This window comes from Condylura cristata, unplaced genomic scaffold (assembly GCF_000260355.1).
Source record: "Condylura cristata isolate star-nosed mole 26May11 unplaced genomic scaffold, ConCri1.0 scaffold00023, whole genome shotgun sequence".
Taxonomy (NCBI): Eukaryota; Metazoa; Chordata; class Mammalia; order Eulipotyphla; family Talpidae; genus Condylura; species Condylura cristata.
Window position 1 is genome coordinate 20,278,923 of NW_004567124.1, and position 21,521 is coordinate 20,300,443.

Genomic DNA, 21,521 nt, shown 5'->3' on the forward strand with positions numbered 1-21,521 from the left:
ACAGGGTTCACGCAGATTCAACCTTTTAGAGAAGACCTGTGCAGCTCACATAATTCACGTTCCACCCAGAATGTTTAGCTGTCCTCTCACCTGCTTAATTAATTTCTTCATGCGAAATCAAAGAAAGAGCTAACTGAGGCCATCATGGTCCATGAGGAAAATACTGGAAATATGATTGAAGAAGTTCAGGATAGATAATATGATCAACCTTTGTCTCAAGAAAGCTGCATCAAGGAACACCTAGGAAATCACAGCTAGAGCCCTGTCTGCAGAAGCAGATCACATTCTTAGAAGCCAGGTCACAGCAAGCTACAAACCCAGACATGGACATCTTGACATTTGCATTAGGTCTATTCATGGATTTTTGTGTGTTGTGTGGTAAAAATGCCCTATAGTCAGAGTAGAATTTAGTAAGGTTAAAAACAGCTCCACTCTGGGTCCTCCCTGGTGGTACAACAGGTTAAGACACAGCACTGCAAGCTAGCCATAGCCACTTCAGTGTTCAGTGCTCAGTGTTCAGTGTTCAGAGTTTGATCCCCTACCCGGGAGCTGATCCACATGGCAGGCAGATTTCTCCTGACCTGCCCACCGCTCCCCTCAGCAGTCCCCACTCTGTCTCTGTGAATCCGCTCACCACCCCTTCACCTCTGGCCTGTACTCAAGTTCTGTATGCATAAATAAATAAATCTTTAACAATAATAATAATGATAATAATAAAACAGCCCTAATCCTGGTCCAGCAGGCAGGTTGGGGAAGCTGGCATAGATAAGAGAATGGACCAGGCTATAACACTGACACCAAGACCAGAACAGCAGCCCAGTTATATGAATACCCAAGCAGAGGCCAGGCATGTTTCTGTGTCAAAGGCTAATGCCAGAGCCAGGCATCCCAGCAGATAACTGGTACAAAATGGCACCCCAAGTTAGAGAGCCCCCAAAATCAGTATAAAAGAGAACTTCAAGTCCTTTTTAGGTATCAGATATCTCCCATCTCGTTCACCTCTTCCTCTAAGCAGTGTATGTCAAGAAATCCACCTGTTCCATTCTTACTCTGTCTCTGTTGAATTCTTTCACCCAGGTACTTGTGGCCTCACACTCATCTCTCCACAAAATATATCACTCACTCAGATAAATGAGCATTTCCCTCCTAAAGAATTCGGTGGTAGCAAGTTCACACATCTATGGTACTGGAAGAACAGAAAAAATTAAGAAAGGAAGGAAGTATTGTGGTAGCTTGACCACAGATCAAGGTACTACATAGTAGTAGAATAACTACTATGTGCTTGACAGGGTAGAAATCTATTTTTTCCTGGGAAAGTCAGTTTATGGTGATATTTAGGATTTGGTTGAATTGTTTTAGATAACACGCAGTGTGTAGGCCTGGAATGGGTTTGAGATTGTACACTGCTAATACGTTTCTGCATCTCTGATAGCATTTCTTTAAGTGACATAGAAGCTACTGGTGCTCAGACCATGCTTAGGGTCTTAGAGGAGAGAGAAAGGGCCTGGAATGTGTAAAAAGGGATACCAGGCATTGCGGTCAGACAGAATGGTTTCAAATCTTATATCTGGCCATTTTGGAGGTAACTATTATGTCTGAACACTGGTATATGTTGTTCAGAAAATGGGGACTCAACTCTGAAGGAGGCTTCAAGTAACGGTGCTAAGATGTCTGGAATTTGGCAGTTGTTCCTCAGAGTTTATTTCTGTTATCTTAAAGGGGTGCTCACAGTCTCGTGGAAGCTCCAGGCCTAATCCCACCACTGTTTGTTCCACAGCAGAGTTGAAAGAGCCCTGAGCTGGGAGCCAGCGTGGTGAGTTCTGCGGCAGCGTTGGCACTGACTGGCTGGCTCCTGGGGCCTGCCACTTGTCCTCTCTTAACATGGGTGCAACATGTATACAAATCAAAAAATTCTAGTCTTCCTGCCCAGTGTGCTAGCCCTTATTCACATATAGCTACTGAGCATCTGAAATGTGGCTGGTTCACACTGAGATGTGCTGAAAATGTAAAACACACACTAGGGTTTCAAAATCAGTATGGAGAAGAGAATGGAAAGTAGCTCACTAATATTTTTAAATGAATTGATATTGAAATACTCTTATTTTGAATGTATTCCATCACATAAATAAATTATGAAAATTAAATTTAATTTTTTGAATTTACTTTTCCAATGTACTACTAGAAAATTTTAAATTACATATGTGGCACATTCTAGTTCTCTGGAGTTCTTTCTATTTTAATATCTATTTAAGTTATATCAGATTTTTTATGTGCTTATTTCTATCAGTTTATTTCTAGTACATTCTAATTTTTCTAAAACAGTTTGAATGATTTACATTCAAGTTAAAAAGAGTTTCAGTGAAAATGGTGAAGGTAAAGATCTAGGAAGGGTTGTTACTAAACCAGAAGACCTAGCCTATGGAATGATATGTCATTCTGGATCAAGTTTTGCTCAGGGTTCTAGACTACTGATACATTTTAAACCCCCAGTACTTCTGGGCATTGCAGATACCATCAACTGCAAAAGAAAGGCATATTTGTTCAAGGAAGTTCTATAAAAACAACAGCCATGAGCTAGAAGAATAATCAATAGGGCCCTCCCTGGTGGTACAAAGTGTTAAAGCACAGCACTGTGAAGCTATCCACAGCCACTATAGCATGAGTTCAATCCCCGGCCAGGGAGGTGACTCACAAGGCACAGCAGACCTCTCCTGTCTTGCCTACTGCTCCCCTCAGCTGTGTATTTCAGTCTTCTGCCTGTTCTGTTCCCCACTCTGTCTCTGGTGGGGACACCCCCTCACCCTTGCACCTCTGGCTTATACCCCAGTTCTACATACATACATACATAAATAAATCTTTAAACAACAGAAAAATAACCAGTAGCTGGGTGAGTATTAGATAATCAGTATGGTGAGTTAGACCAAAATGACTGTGAAACCCTGGGGAAACTGGTCTTTCCCTAAATAAAGGTGATCTAGTATTTATCTATTAGTTTTATAAAAATCCAGGTCAAATTTTAATTGTGACAGAGATTTATATTAATGCCTACACTTACTAGATTGAGAAGTCATAAAAATATTTCATACAGAATTTCTCCTTGCTAGAATTGATTATAATACCCTTGTAGCACACTTATCAATGTGAGACAAGGCTGCAATACAAATGTAGTAAGGAAAAAACAAACTAACACAGAAGGAAGACATGCTGGAAAATAATTATTCAACATTCAACTATGTCATAAGTGAATTTTGCGACCCAATTAAGCTATTACAGAGCTTAATGTCGATTAGGATCCAAAATATGATTACATAACTTAATTCAAGATTTGAAGGAAGAAGCTCTAAAAATCTTGTGTGTACTATAGCTTTGACATCAACTGACAAAGGGGAATGGAATTCCTAATTATTTAGTCTGGAGAAGAAGTTGACGTGATGCTGCTATTTCGAATAAATGAATACTCTGAAAAAGAATTTGCAAGGAGTTCATATATCTTTAGGATCAGCTAAAAGAATCTGGGCCAAGAGCTGTGTTCTTGCCAACTTTTATTTTTCAAGACATTAAGGGTCTTATTACTGTTGCTGTGTTCACTGCTGCCCTGATTGGAACCTTGGGAAAGGGAGCGGCCCCTTCTGATTTGGTTTTAGTTCATCTCACCATGCAGCTCAGTGCCCATTCACAGTAATTTCAATTTTCCTGAATTTGGTCATGGCACTATTTTATTAACATCCTGATCGAGACTTGCTGGTTAAAGAACAGATGCATCTAAAAATGCATTTTTCTCCTGGTGCATGAAAAAGTTGAATAGGAAGTTAAAGGTAGAAGAAAAATGAGAATTTTTGTGTTCTCTGGGTTATCTATGTTTCAACTGCCATAGAATTAGGAGATGGTTTTGCCTCTGAGTTTTCCTAAGCACTTGGAATTCAAAGTGAACTTTAGGTTTTGTTACGAGGTTTTATAAATATAGAACCTCCCTGGTGGCACAATGGGTTAAAGTGTAGCACTATGAAGCTATCACAGCCACTTCAGCATGAGTTTGATGCCTGCCCTGGAGGTGACCCACATGGCACAGCAGACCTCTCCTGTCTCACCTGCTGCTCCCCTCAGCAGTATACCTCATCTATCTGCCTGTTCTGTTCCTCACTTTATCTGGTAAATCCTCTCACGCCCTGTACCCCTGGCCTATTCCCCAGTTCTGTATGCATAAATAAATAAATCTTTAAAAAAAAACATTAAAAAATTAAGGTAGTTATGTTTTTCTTGGGATTCCATACTCTAACCTTCCAACTTTCTATTACAACTCCCCCCAAAAGAAGACACTTTTCTTCCCTCTTCTTGACTTTTTGCCATGCAGCCTAAAGATTGCAGATGAAGGAATCTTCATCAAGACAAATTTGGGGATCCTTGTTAAGGAGTCCAACTTAGTAACTTAACACATTCACTATTTTCCTTTTGAATAACTATTTGACAAATGCCTGGCATACACATATTTCTGAGGTTTTATATTCAACACATAAACAATTTTCTTCTTCTTTTGTACTTCATCCCTATCAAAGAATGACCAGAGGACTCCAGCCTCTATATCCCCCTACTAATTCCAAGTATAACCCAGTTAGGGAGTTCAGACACTGGCAAGTATTTAGTCAAGGATTGCAATGTCAGCCATTCTACCCCAGGTAACAAGACATAAAAGAACACTGTCTTTCTTGCTCAGTTTCTTCAGTCACTCATTTATAGTAAGTGGAGAGATAAAAACTAGTGCCTGAAGTAACCAAAGACCACTAGAGGGATGTGCCAGTCTGCTGTCCTGTGATTAGCAGAGTGGGAACACACATCTAAGCAGCCTATGATGTCCAAGACCCAGTGTCCAGACACATTTTCTGTTTTAGATTTTTGTTTAAGGAGATATATTTTTGGAGTGAAGATAGCTACTACAGTACAGCAAAAATAATGATAATAATATTAACAGTAATAATAACTAAAATAACCTGAGCCTACGGAGTTGGGTGTCTATAAGTAGCAGTACCCCAATGTAACAACACCCCAGGATGCTAGTCTAAAAAGCTTATCTTACAGAATTCTCACGACAACCCTGGAACAAAGGTGCTATTATTATTATTATGTTCACTTTATATTTGAGAAAATTGAAGCACAGGAAGACTAAATTACATGGATTCAGCTAAGAAGTGACATGAATGATACAAAACTTGACTGTTTCTCAAAAACTCATGAACTTTTGAGCTTCTATGAGTTAAAATTACATAGTTATCTCTTAATATCATTAGTACTATTAACCCTTTCTACAAAGTTGGCCTACCACCAACCACTATGCTTTTAGAAAAAAATTTCTAATAGTGTGTTGATTTCCCCCAGCATCCATCTGTTCTTTCGCAAAGTTGATTGACAACCGAGTCAAAAAACACAACAAAAACAAAAACAAAAAACTGACAGCATCTGCAGCCTCAGAAATTCACAAAAAGTACCCCCACAGTGATATCTAATGTGGTCCAATTTACCTGTCAATTAAAGGGCCATTAAAGGTGCAATTTTAGGTACCTACTTTGAATGAAATGATATTTAATAATCCTACTCTTTTATTGTGGTTAAAACAGCAAAGGGTTAATTAAAAGCAATATCCCTTGTCTCTACAGAAAGACTTTTCTCCCTTGCCAATATATGACTGTTTACGCTCCCAGTTCACTTCTCCTGTCCTAAAGATATTTTATTGCCCGCTAAACTAAGTTTTCTCTAAATTGTCAGAGAAGGGAAATCTCCCCGAACTGCTTATTCCATCAAACCCAACTACTGGATTCTATTGGCCAAAATAAAATCACTAATCTAGGACACCAAGGTTGATAATGTGAGGGAAGGTGCTTGATAAGATTTTTAAAAATCCCCTGGAGCCGCAGCAGGTCATTACTTAACCTGTCAATCTTATGTAGTGAGTAAGATTCACTCCACCCCCTACCAGATAATTGCATTGAGGGACAGTGTCTGACTTACTATCATAACAGTACCGAGAGGAAAGAGACTATAACCAGCTTGCTCCACTTAGCATTTAGAGCATTGCCAAGTGTGAAAGATGCTTAAGATTTGGTCATAAGGGTGGGTGAAAATTTAACTCTTGTGGGCCCTCCCTGGCAGCACAGGGGTTAAGTCTCAGCCCTATGAACTATCTGTAACCATTGCAGTTCAAGATGGATCCCTGGCCAGGGAGTTAATCTACTTGGCATGGCAGATGTCTCCTGTCTTGCCCACTGCTCCCTCAGCAGTGTACCTCAGTGGATTAGCCTTTTCTGCTCCCCACTCTGTCTCTGGTGAATCCTCTCATGCCCCTCCCCCTGAACACCTGGCCTACACCCCAGCTCATATGTACATAAATAAATAAATCTTAAAAACACAATTAACTTCTGTATCAGTGGTTGACTGGCCCCAGGGTTACATGACTTCCCAACAGGAAGTGGAGCTCCCATGGGTCCAAGTCTACAAGGCCTTCCTCCTCAGGGCGAAGCACAGACAAGAGGGCACCTGCCCACTGCCATTTGAATCTGTGCCATAATTTTACTTAACCAAATCTCATTTTTCCAATTAGGGAAATGAGAACAAGGTGGATGTATTATTTTACTATCATTTTAATGTTTTCTCCCCACTTGGTGATTGATCAATATGGTAATATGGTTAATATGGTAATGACTCATGATGAAGACTATCCTAACGTTACCACATAAAAAGTAAACTAATGAATTAAAAAAAAATTGTTAAATTTTTAACATCGACTTTGGGTAACTTCTGGGAAAATCACCAATAAATCTATCATCTACTTCCTGAACAAAAAAAGAACACATCCAGCTCTGAATATTTAAGGCCTGAAAAACTTAGTCTAATTCCCTAGCTCTCTGCATGTCATCAAGTTTATCCAAATATTTAATTTAAATTCTATGTGCTGTCATTTAAGGCTATTATGTCTCATTCTCTCCTCATCAGTTAATCTATATAATAGCACTCTCTGGCTCATTCCATCGTCTATATTTCTGTAGTCAGTTATTAGGCCAAATGTTTTAATTTTGTTTCTGAGTCAGTTCTCTTTTTCTTGACTCAAAGGTCATCATTTGGAAATATTTATCACTTTTAGTTGGTCTCCTCTGAAATCTGAATCACACTTTAGCCACTCATTTAAATTCAGAATCACGGGCCTTTGCTAGTCCTTGTTTTAAGAATCAAGGAAAAAGCTTTTGTCCAAACTGTTCTTGTCATACTCCTATTACATCACATACCTGCTCTGCTCACCTAGAAAAACTCAAGGTGAACAGGGAGGAAAAAGCACCTTCCTGGGATGAAGTGGCTCTTACCACAAAGACTTCACAGCAGATGCAAAGGCCACTGTTCTTAGTGAAGGCGTGAGTGATATCCAGAAGTGCAGGTCTTGTCATGGGTCCTCCTGTTAGGACAATGCACTGAGGCCTGGGAGTGGACAAAAGGTGAGAGAGCTGTTAATTGCAGAAAGCCTACTAAACCAGAATCGACCCACTGGACTTGTAAAATGTGGAAGTCTTGGAATGGGGCAACAATATTTCCTGGGTTTCTCAACAGAAATCTTGAATGCTCCTCCCTGTCTATCTTTGTATTCTTTGTGATGGCAAAAATATGAAGTAAGGAAAAGGTGATTTTGGGTCTCCACTGCCATTTCCCCCAATTTCTCAACTAAACTGTGTCTTTCCAGTCAGCATTTTCATTCAGCTTTCCCTAATCCTCCTTGCAAGCTTGTGTTTTGAGGTTCTATACAAGATAAGGTAACCAATGAAAAGCTTCATGTGTGACTTATCTTCCAGGAAGGATTCAGTAAGCCACAAACCATAGGGTGAACATAGATAGCACTGATGGTTGAAGTGTGTGGTGACTTGGGGACATCTCTTGGAAATCACATCACTCCTATCACTTCTCTGTCTCTGTATGTGGAAGGTGACATGTAGCATGGTGTCAGTTTATATTTGGGGGTAAGCATAGATCAGAACTGAAGAGAAGCACTCTTTTGGGAAGGTGCTGTCATGAATGTGTGACATTTTGTCTGGCTGCCTGTTCTTAGGTATAGCTACAAAGCCATAACCACTCAAGTACATTCGTCTCCATATCAGAAAGCTACTTCCAGTGCAGAATAACACCAGGGTGCCTGAGAAGCAGATTTTACCTGAAATTTTTAACATGGTCTTCCACTGTGGTTAACTCCAGAGCATTGTCTAAAGCGCTCACGTAGGAGAGCGCCTGTGTGGAGGAGCCCCAGTTGACATCTGTGGACAAAGGAAGAATTTGGCATAAAAAAGTGTTGACATTCCTTCTGCAGTCTGTGAGTAATATTGATAAATCATTTTCTTCTCTGATTTTCCTTGGCTGTGTCAGCAGCAAAGTACCCAAATCAGACAAGAAGTAATGTAAGACTTCCTAGAAAGATCACTGTGTCTTTCCATAAATACTTGTGAATTCTTAGATGCGAGACTTATCTTTGCAGCTAGAGGTTCAACTTTATCATGTGATAGTAAATCTTGGTGGAGAGGCTGTGTGATAACCACAGTGCATGTGGATAGACTTGGGAACAATAAATTCAAGGGTCCTTCACAAATGAAAGGAAACGAGGCATTTCTATGCACACAGATAGTGCTCATCAATCTTTATATTTTGAATAATAAATCTGAAGAGTTCAGGAATTCTTAGTCCTGGGTGTCAATGAAGAGGATCAACTTTCAAGCATTTAAGTTTGATAGTTTGAGAGCTAATATTCAAAATAAGGGAGATAAGCGACACCCTTTTAAACAAGTTAAATGTTGGATGGGACCCCTAAAGTTTTCAGAGGAAATCCTGGACAGAATGTGCAGATACACCCCAGATGGCAGATGGAGCTAGTTCTTCAGTCTTGCTTTGGAAAAGTCAGGAAATTGGTGGGGATAATTATCGGGTGATAAAGGAGATTAATATTACATGCTCCAGGCATTGGGCAGACCTTAGGTTATTTTATTCTTAAAAGACTCTACTAGTCAGTTGGATATTTAGACATAATAATGAAATGAACCATCCCTCCCACCATATACAACTGCTAACTCAAACTAGGTAATAGATACATATTTAAAATCCAAAGCATTAAGACTTTTAGAAAAAAAATGTGAATTTGGATTAGAGAAAAATAGATTAAAAAAAAACTAAACCATAAAATGTGATAAAGTTGACTGTATAGAAATTAAGTATTTTCTGCTTTTTAAAGCAAGCTATAAGGAAAATAAAAAGACAAGTTATGGGCTTAGTGCTTGTACTTTTCCAAACTTCATTCATGCTTTTCCTTCTGCCTAGAATATCTTTCTCTTGTTCTATCTGATTGACCAACCCTTAATCTTTTTCTTTTTCTTTTTTTTTAGTAGCGTATTTGTTCATCCAAAAAGTATTTATTAAGTGCCTGCTGAGTGCTTGGTCCTGGGAACACAAGGAAGAACCAGGAGGGTTTTCTTTGATAATGATTCAGAGTTAATCACTTCCTGACCCTTTCTCAGTCAATTTCTTCATTTCATCCTCCTGACCCTTCTCTATTATATCCTTATGTGTGGGGGCTGTGTGTGTGGGTCTGTGAGGGACTATATCTCAGTTATCAGGACCTTAGAGGTGATACAAAGGAAAACTTGTGGGGACTGGTATCACACATTAGTTAAAATGTCAGCTCCATCACACCCTGACTGTTTATGCCTTTTGAACTCTAATTACTTCATCATTAGAAACCAAATGTGTAACATTACTGTGAGGATTAAATGTGTGCATGGTATATAACAAGCATTCAACAGGATGAACTTTGTTAATATTATACTATATCTTTACTACTCTCTGTACACTGGGCATGCCTAGACACATATGAGCTGCTTACTAAATGTTGAATGACTGAATTTTTGGAAACCCCCTTCTTCACAGTCTTTCTTCTCTTACCTGGCTTCTTATAAGTCACATAGATATAGAGGAAGAACTCAATGACATAGGTGATGACAGCCGCCCACCAGTTGATGACAAACATAACTGCACAGCATAAAATGGCCCCGAAAAGAGATACCCACATGTTGTAAATTCCATATGCGGGTCTCCATCCTGAAAGTAAAGGAAAATATCTGTGAATGCAGGAAAAACTGCCACTGTCATCAAAATACCACTGTATATTATTAGAATGCAGGTGACAAGTTTCCTCTTCTAGAACAAATATCAATACTTTTAGGTAAATCAGGTGCCTCTGTTACTAGTTTTCTGTGATTCCTTGGTCCCTGGTCAATGAAAGCAGGAAGATACCAAATAAAGATGTTAAAGGATGTGTCATTCAGGACACCTTTATACTATCTAATGGCCCCCGATTGCCTTCCTAAGCTACAGAAACTTGAGCATATGATACCTATTCCATCAAGCATTGAAAGCAGGCAGGTGGCATGGAAAGAGTAGGATCTAAAGGGGAGGATGGGCAGGGACTCCTTCGTGGTTCAAGAAAGAGGTGATTATGACAATGCTTTTATTCAAGTGTTAGAAAGGATGCAGAGAAAAAGGTGCATAGTACACTGTTCATGAGAATACAAACTGGTGCAACCATTCTGGAAAGCAATTTGGATTTATCTTAAAAAAGTCACATTTCCAAAATATATGGTTCCATCAACACAAAGGCCCATGTGTTCTAAAATGTTCATTTCAGCATTATTTACAATAACCAGGATAATGGACACAGCCTAAATGTCCACTGATGGATAACTGGGTCAAGAAGTTGTGGTATATCCACACCTGGAATTTTATATAGCCACAAGAAAGAATCGAAAGCAGCCAATTTCACCAACATGAAGGGAATTTGAATTATGTGTAACAAAATAAAAATATACATTTCTATAGCAGACAATTTGATAATATAAAATGCTGTCTAAAACCAATGGGGTCTCGAAGGTTAAGAAGGAAGGAAAAAGGGCAAGGGGCCTATAGAATCTTGGTGGGGGAAACAAGGGAGACACTGGGTTTATGAGGACACAGAGCAGTCTTCAAAAGTCATTCCACTGACTTCCTGCTAACTCTTCTTTTACTTTCAGAGAACAGAGCCTGCCCTTTCAGAAATAGTGATCAAAAAGGGAAACGCAGTATTCCCAGGTTCCCTCAGTTTACTGAAATGAAAAAGCTGCCTGCCAATGTGGTCAGGAGTGGGAAACTCTAACTTAAAGGGCACATTTGATCTCTGGGTGACATACATTTTAAATTTGGAGTTGCCAAAACACAACAGACCATTCAGTCTTCAGGAGCAATTTCCTAAATGACCACAAGATGGAAATAACACTTTGAGAGAATGGCATGGAAATGTATTTTTTCTTGAAATCTGGTATCTCTGTGTGTGACAGAGAGTGTGTGTGTGTGTGTGTGTGTGTGTGAGAGAGAGAGAGAGAGAGAGAGAGGGAGAAGGACAGAAAGAGAAGTAAAGACAGAGAGGGAGAGGTTGTTTGTATATATCCACATTCATCTTTGTGCCTTACTATTTGTCTTCCTCAACCCTTTTCTTACTTCCCTCTCACTCTTCCTTTCTACATTTTCCCTTGCTCACCTCTACTACTTCACCTTGTTGTTTTTTTTTTAAAGATTTATTTATTCTTACAGAACTGGGGTACAGGCCAGAGATGCGGAGGGTGAGAGGCTTCACCAGAGACAGAGTGGGGAGCAGAACAGGTAGATCGATGAAGTACACTGCTGAGGGCTACAGCGGGCGGGTCAGGAGAGGTCTGCTTCGCCATGTGGTTGCCTCCAGGGCAGGCGGGGATCGAACTCATGCAGAAGTGGCTTAAGCTTCTTAGTGCTGTGCTTTAACCCGCTGCGCCACCAGGGAGGGCCCTCACCTTGTTGTTTTTTAATGGACATAACATGGCATGGAGGCACACATTTCTATAATTTGTGTATTCTCCTTTTAGAATGTAACATTCTCGGCTTTAAAAGAAAACCACACAGCAGAAGGCCTCAGTTATCTTCTGGAGCCGTGTTTGCCTTGCCATCTATATATTGTCTTATTGGCAACAGATTTTCCAAACAAAGCTTGAGCTCATAGCAGATTCTAAAAGGCAGGAAATGTGTCTATGTCTGATAAAATTCTTGCAGTGAAGGTCAATAACGACAAATCTCTATGTTGGGAGAAAGGGATAAGAAATTCTATTGGCCAATGGAAACAATGAAAGGTGAGGGGTAACTAGTTATGGGGATGTTCTTTGGTGTTAAATTTGTACCATTTTAAACCACAGTTTGAAGAGTACAGGGATGTTGCCACTTTCCACGTGAATCTGCATTGACTGCACTCAGCAGGTAATTATGGGAACTACTCATCCTTCTCTTCTGCACCATGGGCAAGAAACAAATTGATAGTAAGGAAGTTTCAAATATATACATTTATTCCACTTCTGTGGTCACTTTCACCCTGGAAATAAATAGTGGTGTTTTTCTACTGCTGAAATAAATGTGGTTTCTCTTGCAATGAATAATTTATTGCTGCAGGAGAAAATTGACTTTACGGTTGGTCAAAAAGGCCACTGCTCAAATGATTCTTTTTCTATTTCAGAAGTCATCCCCCAACTCACCAAAATAAAGTGGATTATACTGCCCACTAAGATATAAGGAAACATAAACATAGCCGTGCACTTTTCACTGGCTTATTTCATTTTATGGAGACAACCGGCTTAGGCTAATTTGAGTCTTGAAAAGTCAACTTACCTGGAGACTTGGCATAAGAGGCGTGGAAGCAGGAGAAATTAATAAGTGCATATGAGGCCAGGAAAAAGTTGGAGATGATGGGAGCAATGGTGTTCAATTCAGCTGTGAAGCAAGCAGAATTGAGCAACAATGAATGAGAGGTGAGAGCAGGATCTGAACAGCTGTTATAGCCTGGAAGCTTGACTTTATTTGGAAATTGAAAACATAGCTAGCATTTGTCAAAGTTTACAAAGTTGGTGATTTTTCTTTGGGGATGCATTCATTTCAAAATATATTTTTAGCCAGAGCGTCCATGAGGTAAGAAACAAGAAAACCCACAAATTCCACAATAGACAAGACCTCTACCTAAGGAACATTTGAGCAAAACTGGGTAGGTTTAGACTGGGCTAAGATAAACAGCCCTGCAGCTACTCCAGAGATACCAAACATTGTGTTCCTCCTCTGCCATGGACCTATCAAAAGGTTCTGCTGGGTGACAGGTAAACACCAGTACCCAGAAATGCCAGTTGGATACACCACTCTGCATATACCCAACTTGCTCTTTTTGACCTTCAAAACTCCCTTGAGTCATCAGCACTTTTCTACATCTGTGGAAATTGCTACCTATCAAGTTTTGCCAAAAAACCCTTTTACCTCAGTCATTTATATCCAGTATGATTTAATCCTAGCTGACTTGTTTGCTTTGAGTTACAAGCAATAATCTAAATTCTATTTTATGTGAAGGTCAGACATCTCTCAATCTCAGTGATGCAAATTCAGGTGGCAGTTGGAGTGATTCTAGAACATGGTAAGAAAGTAGGCAAAGTAAAATAAAGTAAAATAAAATAATCTGCCATGAAGCTTGCACCTTAAAGCAACTTTGGTTATTTGATCAATTTAATGCAGTACAAGGCAATAATTTTAAGTCTTTACACTCAGATTGAAGCATCAGTACACACTTAAAATTTTTTTTTAAAATCTAACTTACATAGGGATTATTCTTTCCCTCTTTCCCCCTTGTCAGAAATCTGAGGAGGATTCATGTCTGAGATTATGAGCCAGGGAGGTGCCTTCCTGTTTGGGACAACCATGCTGAGGCCGAGCTCGGCCCGCCGGTGCCCAGAGCTGGTAGTCCTTGTCTCCTCTGACATGTTCACCAGCTGCAGTGATGCCTGACAGCAAGGGAGGAAGATGCAGGCTAAACCTGAGGACATGTCTTTCCGAAGTGAGGTAACTTTTTCTATGGTTTAAGGAGAAGGAGGTGAGGGTATAGTCCAGGTAAGTGATTTTCAAACATTAATGACCAATGAATCTCTTAAGGAGCTTGTAAAAATTCCTGGGTTCTCCCTGGTGGCTGAACAGGTTGAAGTGCCACATTGTAAGGCTCTCTGCAGCCACTGCAGCATGAGTTCAGTCCCCCGCAGGGGCTGACCCACTGGTGTGGCAGACCTCTCCGGGCCCGCCCACTGCTCCCCTCAGCAGTGTATTTCAGCAGATCTGCTGTTCTGCTCCCCACTCTGTCTCTGGTGAATCCTCTCACCCCTGCACTCTTGCCTGTATCCTAGTTCTGTAAACATAAATAGATAAATCTTTAAAAAAATTGACTTAGAATATTTATAATTTCATAGCTTTCAAAAAAAAAATGCAGATTCCTTATCCCTGAGATAATGGTTAGGCCCGAAAAACCTGTACTTGAACAAAATGCAGGTGATCTGATTCCGACACAGGTGTCAAAGGACCACATTTTGAGAACAACACTTCAATTGTCTTGCCCACTGCCAGGACAGGCAACACTAGGATTGGTGGCAGCTCAGGGACAAGCCAGAATTCGACTAAAATGGGAAGGTGGGAGTAGGGTTCAGGTACATTTGGTTAGGTGGATTTTCAACATTCAGATTCAAAGAATAAAGTCGGAAATCCACCTCAGGGCCTCAAAGTCCTCATTTCCTACTAAAACACATTTCCATTCCCAAATGGGATATTAAATGAAAATGAGGCAATTTCTCGAGTTCAAAGGAAAGCCCTATAAGTAGTCAGAGGAATTCCTTGACTTTCAGTAAGAACAAGTCAGTTACAAACCAATGAGAATGAACGCCATGGCTATCACGAACGTGAGGATGTATCCTCTCAGGGGTTCGTTGTTCTTCCCATACCCCTTTGCAAAGAACTGCAGGGCTTTGTAGATGTTGTCCTTGCACAGAGCCTAACAGAAAAGAAGAGGAGAAACATGTCATTCATATCAACGCACAGCCATCTTCCCTAGGTGATTGAAACACAAAGATGTGAAAGATGAAGTAATATGCAGTGTGCAGTACCAGTTTTTCATTCTTATGTTAGCTACATTGCTGTTGACTATGTGGCAGACATAGTCTTTGAGCCAGATGCAAACATTAAACTGTTTCAGAAAGTGATGGAAAATGATTGCAGGTGACAAGAGATATTTCCGATCCCTCCATGTTTGGTGGCAACAGAGGTAAGGGGAAGCACGTGCTCTGTGTCTGTATCACCTGGAACACCTTGGGCGCGCTGACGAGAGAAGCCAGGGCTGAGGAGAGCGTTGCAGAAAAGATTCCAGCTGTGATGAGGGGGCCAAACCCGGACACCATGCTCATGACCTTGAGAAGAGAAGGTCAAGTAAGAAGACTCATCCAGCAGACAGTTAAAAAAACTTCACAAGTTTTTATACAAATGCTTCCCTTTCAACTTTCTGTGATTTGGAATCTTCTTTATAAGCCAACTGCTTCTAGCCAGATTTCCAGTCCTCCCACTTCATCCTCAAGTTCTGAATATTCAAAATGGAAATGGCCTTTTTGTTGTTGTTGTTTATAAAACTAACAAATGCTCACCAAGATACATCAGAAAATACCAAATACCGGAAAGAAGAATAAAAGGAAATGGTTTCAAGGATTCTGACACTTCTCCCTTTGTCTTTGTGGGCATATGCTTCTTTGATGATAGGAAATTCTATCCAGCAGAAAGTGGTATTTTAATAAGGTTTGGGGAGGGCCTCAGCTGTTTACTAGTCTTTTAAAAGACATTAGCCTTTCTTGTTCTTCTTGCACAGAGAGACTTTTCAAATCTTTGCTTTTTCTGTGCTCATTAAACATAATTTCACTTCTGAGACATGATGAGAGTCTATCAATTTAAGTCAGATCTTGGAATAATGACTTCAGCCAAGTTAATTTCTCTTTGTTGGTTGTTAAAATAGATGAATGAAGCTTTCACTACAAATTTGCTTCTCTCTCTCCTCAGCAATCATTCAGACAAATGAATATGTTTCAAGTTTTCCCAATTTCCCTCGTCCCATCCCCCACATTTGATCTCCCCCTCCTTCTGCCACTCATAATTTCCTCCTAGACCTTTTCTCCCAGGCCTTTCTCCAAGGGCCTACCGAGGATTCTTCCTAAGCTGAAGTCCATGCAAGAAATGCATCCCAAGAGCTTACTTGTCTAAGCCCCACCATGAAATCTTGCCTAATTGATTGGAAGATACAGTATGTGGGCTGCGAATCTTTCCCTCCTGAAGCAGTTCATACAAGTGCCTCATCTCTCCCCGCCACAGTAAATGGAATGCACATTTGCCACTCAAAATGGCGGTCTGCTTCCCTTCCCACTCACAGGAATTGTTCCTGGCTGAATTCAAACTGGTCAATAACCCACAGAGGCAGTGTTGTAGAAGTGTCATAATATATGATGTCCTAAAACTGAAAACAATAGTAATAAACATTTTGTTAGTGCTTCTAACCTGGAAATTGTTCATCAGCCCGTACTGACATGGTTCGTGTCGGCATCTTGAGAAGTCGTAGCCCAACGCACAGGCTGCCGAACCATTGCAGTTCATGCCAGAAACGATAGTGTCGTTCATGCTCCCGGTGGCGTCTCTCACCACACAGGCACCTGCACAAACAGCAGTGACTTGTCAGTTCTTTGAAAACCCTCAAGATTTTCTTTTGAAAACACTGCCCCTCCCTGGTGGTGTGCGGATTAAAGCTCAGCACTGTAAACTAGCCAAAGCCACTTCAGGAGGTGTTCATCCCCAGCCTCATCCCTGGCCCTGGGAACTGACCCACATGACGCAGCAGATCTCTCCCTGATGGCCCGCTGCTCTCCTCAGCAGTGTACTCATCAATCTGCCTGTTCTGCTCCCCACTCTGTCTCTGTTGAATCCTTTCACTGCCCCTGCATCTCTGGCCTGTACCCCAGTTCTGTCTGCACAAATAAACGAATCTTCAAAACAAAACACACATTTGGTTTATTTTAAGTCTGCTCCGCTCTAATGTCTATCCTTTCTTCACTGCCATGCTTCCTGGGATCCGGGCTGGGGGGTGGACTCTGAGGCTTGTGAGTTCAATGGGCTGCCATGGTCTGCTTTAAGCTTGGGATCTCCCTGCTTGCTCCCGTGAGAAGCCTGGCAGTGGGGTTCTCTTTCTTTCTGAAATGCACATAATATACACTAAATCCATATTTCTGGCATAGAGTGGCTGTTTTCCAAGTAGGAGTTATTTCCTTATTCTTAAAACTACCGATTAAAAGAACTCAACCCTTATTTTCAACTAATGCTATACCTTGCATAATTTTTTGAAGAATTAGATTCTATTTTACATATAATTTGAATTGTTCAGACCATATAGAATATGTTTGAGAAAAAAGTATTAACATTTTCTAGGTTACATTAATGAACAAATACTATTTTGTCAAATATTTATTTCAGCTTATCTAGGTCATTATTTTCTGACATTTGGGTATTTCTGTTATTTTCCTGTTAGAAACATTCTGTGACGGATTTATTTGTGCATAAGATTTTTCTTCTGTATTTCAAAATATTTCTCTGGGATTGATTCCCAGAAATGAAGTAATGAAATTTTTTTAAGATTCTTGGTACATATTTTAGTCATTGACTTTCCTTATGACTTTTTCTAAGAGTAATCTCTGTCATTGTGTATTTGATAGGATTCCTGAAATATGTAACTATGTATGTGAAATACATATATGTGTGTGTATATACATATATAAACTTTTCTGAGCTTATCTGAAGGATAAATAGTTAACAAGTTAAATGTCAACCAATAAGCTGTTCATTCTGTTTTTTGATCCAACTAGGGGAAGGGCTATCTTTTTTATTTTTTTAATGGTGACTTTTCAAAGACACCCTAAATGAGAACCCTCACTTTTTGTCATGGAATTCATATTCTTTGGATTCTTTCAATTCCAGAGTCTTTGAAAATCATAAAGCTTCAACTTGAGAGTCATTTAAAGTAATCAGGCAGGAATTCTCTTACTTAACTCTGGCCTGCCAGTCTTTACTTTTTAAAAACTTGACATTATAGATATTATATGAAATATATTTTACTTATATGTATATAGTTTAGCAATAATATGTCAATTATATATACAATATATGATAGTTATGAAGCAAAATTATTCTTTTCAGATTTTACTTTTTTTTTTTTAAGCAGGCGACTATGTCTCTCCCCAAATTTTATTACTCAGCCTTGTACACAGCGGTAAATTTGAGGGAGAAGATCTCCATATGCTTCATTCACCCACCTCCACAGCTTCAGTGTCAATGCCTGATCCCTTTAATCCTCATTCCCTCACCCCCCACCCACTTCCTCTGGTCAACAGGATCTTTTCTGGAGTCTAAGAATTATTTTTGTTGTGCTCTGTCAGTTTGTTTTCTGTGGTTACTTATATTCTACAAATGAGTAAAAATACCAGTAAATTTCTTTCACTTTCTGACTTCTTTCACTTAGCACAATCACCTCAAGATCGATTCATTTCGTACTCAAATGCATTCCCGGTGGCATTATTTTATTTTTGAAATAGCTATGTAGTATTCTGTTGCGTTTATATTCCACAATTTCTTTATCCAGTCACTTGCCATTGGATACTTGTGTTATTTTCATAACTTGGCAACTGTGAATAGTGCTGTTCATTTTGTTGAACTAACTATCATGTATTTTAACATCTATATGAGAAAACTCCAAATTGCCAAGAAGCCATGCCATGAGCTATTCCTTATTCTAATACCAGGCCTTGAATCTCAACAATATTCTTTTCCTGTTCTGGGAAAAGTATAGCGGCATAGATTTCTTTTTATCACTTACCAAAGGCAAAATCTAGAAGAATCTCTGAAATTATACAGTAGCTTTACTCATTCCTTTTATTTTACTTGCGAGAGAAAGAAAATCATTTGGGAGTTTTAACTTTAGGTAACTTCAGTATCATCTAAAAGTGTGCCTATTTCCTAAAACATTGAAGTAAAATGCCTTCACCTGCAACTAAACCTGGAAATGCCACAATGCAGTTCACACCATCATCCAATTTCCTCAAATAAGAGACAGAGAGAAGCAGGCATTTAAAGGAATCGTTTTGCTTTTTCTCCAGAAACCAACTTAAGATACAGGCGTGGGCCCTCCCTGGTGGCACAATGGGTTTCAAGCACCATATTATGAAGCTCTCTGAGCTCTCTGAAGCCACTGCAGCATGACTTGGATCCTGTCCCGAGGTGACCCACATGGCGTGGCAGACCTCTCCTGACCACCCGCTTACTCCCCTCAGCGGTGTACTTTGCCAATCTGCATGTTCTGCTCCCCTCTCTGTCTCTGTTAAATCCTCTCACCCACCACACCTCTGGCCTGTACCTCAGTTCTGTAAACATAAACAAATAAATCTTTTTTTTTAAAAAAAAAGATATAGGCGCTTCCCAGATTCCTTTACTCTGAGCAGGGGGAAGCTGGGACACACCCTCTACTAACATTGCTGCCAGGGCTGCAAGGATTGGTCCAGCCTGAAACCGTACTGTCTGTGATGCCCAGAAAAGAGTTTTCTTTCCTGAGTGTTCCACCTGTTTGTGGCATAAGCATGAGGTAACCCCCAGCCAGGAGGAGGTGTGACTGAAGGCAGCAGGTGGAACAAAAGTCAGCTCAGTAACAGCAGGCAAATCCATATATTTTCTGCTCACTGAGCAATGTGGGGATTGGCCGCCCACATTGCTGGCAGCTGGATCTTGTGCTGACAGCCTGCCAAATAGTGACAGTAACACTTCCGTATTAGGGACAGAAGGACAAGGAGGAGACACAGTCATTAGTGTTGTAGTTTTCATAATTTCTTAAGGTCTTTTGGGTTTGGTTCTATTGGGGCTTCTTTTCTCTTGCTTGCCCCTCATCTGCCTTCCATGGCAAGGGAGGTGGGTTGGAAGTGGCTTTCTTGGGGATTGTCACAGAGTATGGCAAATGGGACTCTCCCCAGGTTCAGGCAGAATGACCCTCTGACCAGCTCTACTCTAGTCCTGGCTCAGAAAGTAACTACATCATCCTTCCTTGTATTTAAACACCTATGGCATCCAAGAAAGGAGTTAACAATCATTGCTTTTTAAAAAATGTTTCTACTTAGATTCCAGTGAAAGCCCCATGGCAGTGAAGGACTAGACACCTTATAGTTCTGGTATCCTGACATCAGGTCAACTTACCTACACAGATGGCCACTCCTATGTAAGCAATGGTGGTGATGAGAATGGCCAGCATGGTCCCTCTGGGGATAGCATCTTGAGGGTCCTTTGAGGGGAAAAAAAATGATGTGGAGGTAGAAAGAGAAGGGACAGAATGAAAAAAGAGACCACTTGAAGTTGTTTCTGTATTTTCAAATAGTGAGCTAAAGGTTACACTCACAAAAAAGTGTTTATCAGGCATAAGGAAATCTATGGAGTTTTGCACTAAACAAAAAAGATCTCTTAACTGGTTAGGAAGGAGTTTCTATAGAAAAAATACATGTTCATTCACTCACTAGGGCCCTTCTCTTGCTTTTAATCTCCTCTGATTTCATGCAGACCTATCAGACCTTATAGAATCAGGGGAAATACACACAAACACGCCCAGCTCATGAAAGTCATTTGTGTATTTTTTTGTGTGTGTGTGTGCTAAGTTTATGCTTGCCTTAAAAAAAAAAAGCACTTTTAACTGACAAAAAAGATGATTTCTAAATTCTCCAGTCCTTCAAATTTCCCACTGGGAATCTAGTTCAGGAATGACTGCAATGGGAGATATTTAATTTCCATAAGTAGACACCAAAAGGAAGCAAATTTAAGCTGAAACCAGAAAATGGATTTTTCTCTTGCTTATGAATGTATATAAATGGATTGAGCTGAGCTCACATCATATATTATATACCATTTTATATCCTATTTGGAGGACTAAATCATAATCATAATCAATTTCTCAGGAATATAACTTTTAAATAATTGAATTCAACTTATCAACTTATTATTAAATAGAGATTTTAATGTATTCTTTGCTTATCCAGATGGTGCTTGGCATAGAGTAGCAATCAATACATATTGAATTAAAGGAAGCACAATCTCAGCAGGTATTAGTTCTCCCACAAGAGGACATGGGATTTATCAATACACATATGCAATCAATGTAGCTAAACAAAGTTTGAACTTTTTTCTAAACTTAAATCTGCTCATCAAATCTATCAGAAATGTCGACTCAGTAAATGTAGACCCAATCTGACAGCTGGATACAACTACCAGCAAATCTGCCCTACAGTCAAAACTAGCCAAACAGAGCCATCCTGTGATCATTCATCCCTTCCTACTCTTAGGAATATCTGCACACAGGGCTTGTTCTGCCTCTTCTTTCCAAACTCCTGTCTCCAAAGTGAATGTGGCACATGGAAGCAGCACATTTGGAAGGAAGAAGGAGGCAACTGAGCCTGAAATAGCCCCCGACCCTCCATCTCCCATCTCCCAGTTCATGGTATATTTAAAATGTTATCTTATTGAGTATTTCTTGAATATTTCTCTAAATG

General features: G+C 39.9%; 1 protein-coding gene across 1 annotated transcript in view; it reads right to left on the reverse strand.

The window, feature by feature from the left end:
• SLC12A1 (solute carrier family 12 (sodium/potassium/chloride transporter), member 1) overlaps positions 1-21,521 on the reverse strand; it is a 77,296-nt gene that overhangs the window by 25,137 nt on the left and 30,638 nt on the right. Inside the window, exons 10-17 of the mRNA XM_012728562.1 lie at positions 20,182-20,266; positions 16,456-16,607; positions 15,219-15,326; positions 14,791-14,914; positions 12,733-12,834; positions 9,955-10,110; positions 8,183-8,282; positions 7,347-7,458 (exon numbers count right to left, since the gene is read on the reverse strand). Coding sequence (XP_012584016.1) covers positions 7,347-7,458; positions 8,183-8,282; positions 9,955-10,110; positions 12,733-12,834; positions 14,791-14,914; positions 15,219-15,326; positions 16,456-16,607; positions 20,182-20,266 — 939 coding nt within the window. The remainder of the gene's footprint in view (positions 1-7,346; positions 7,459-8,182; positions 8,283-9,954; positions 10,111-12,732; positions 12,835-14,790; positions 14,915-15,218; positions 15,327-16,455; positions 16,608-20,181; positions 20,267-21,521) is intronic.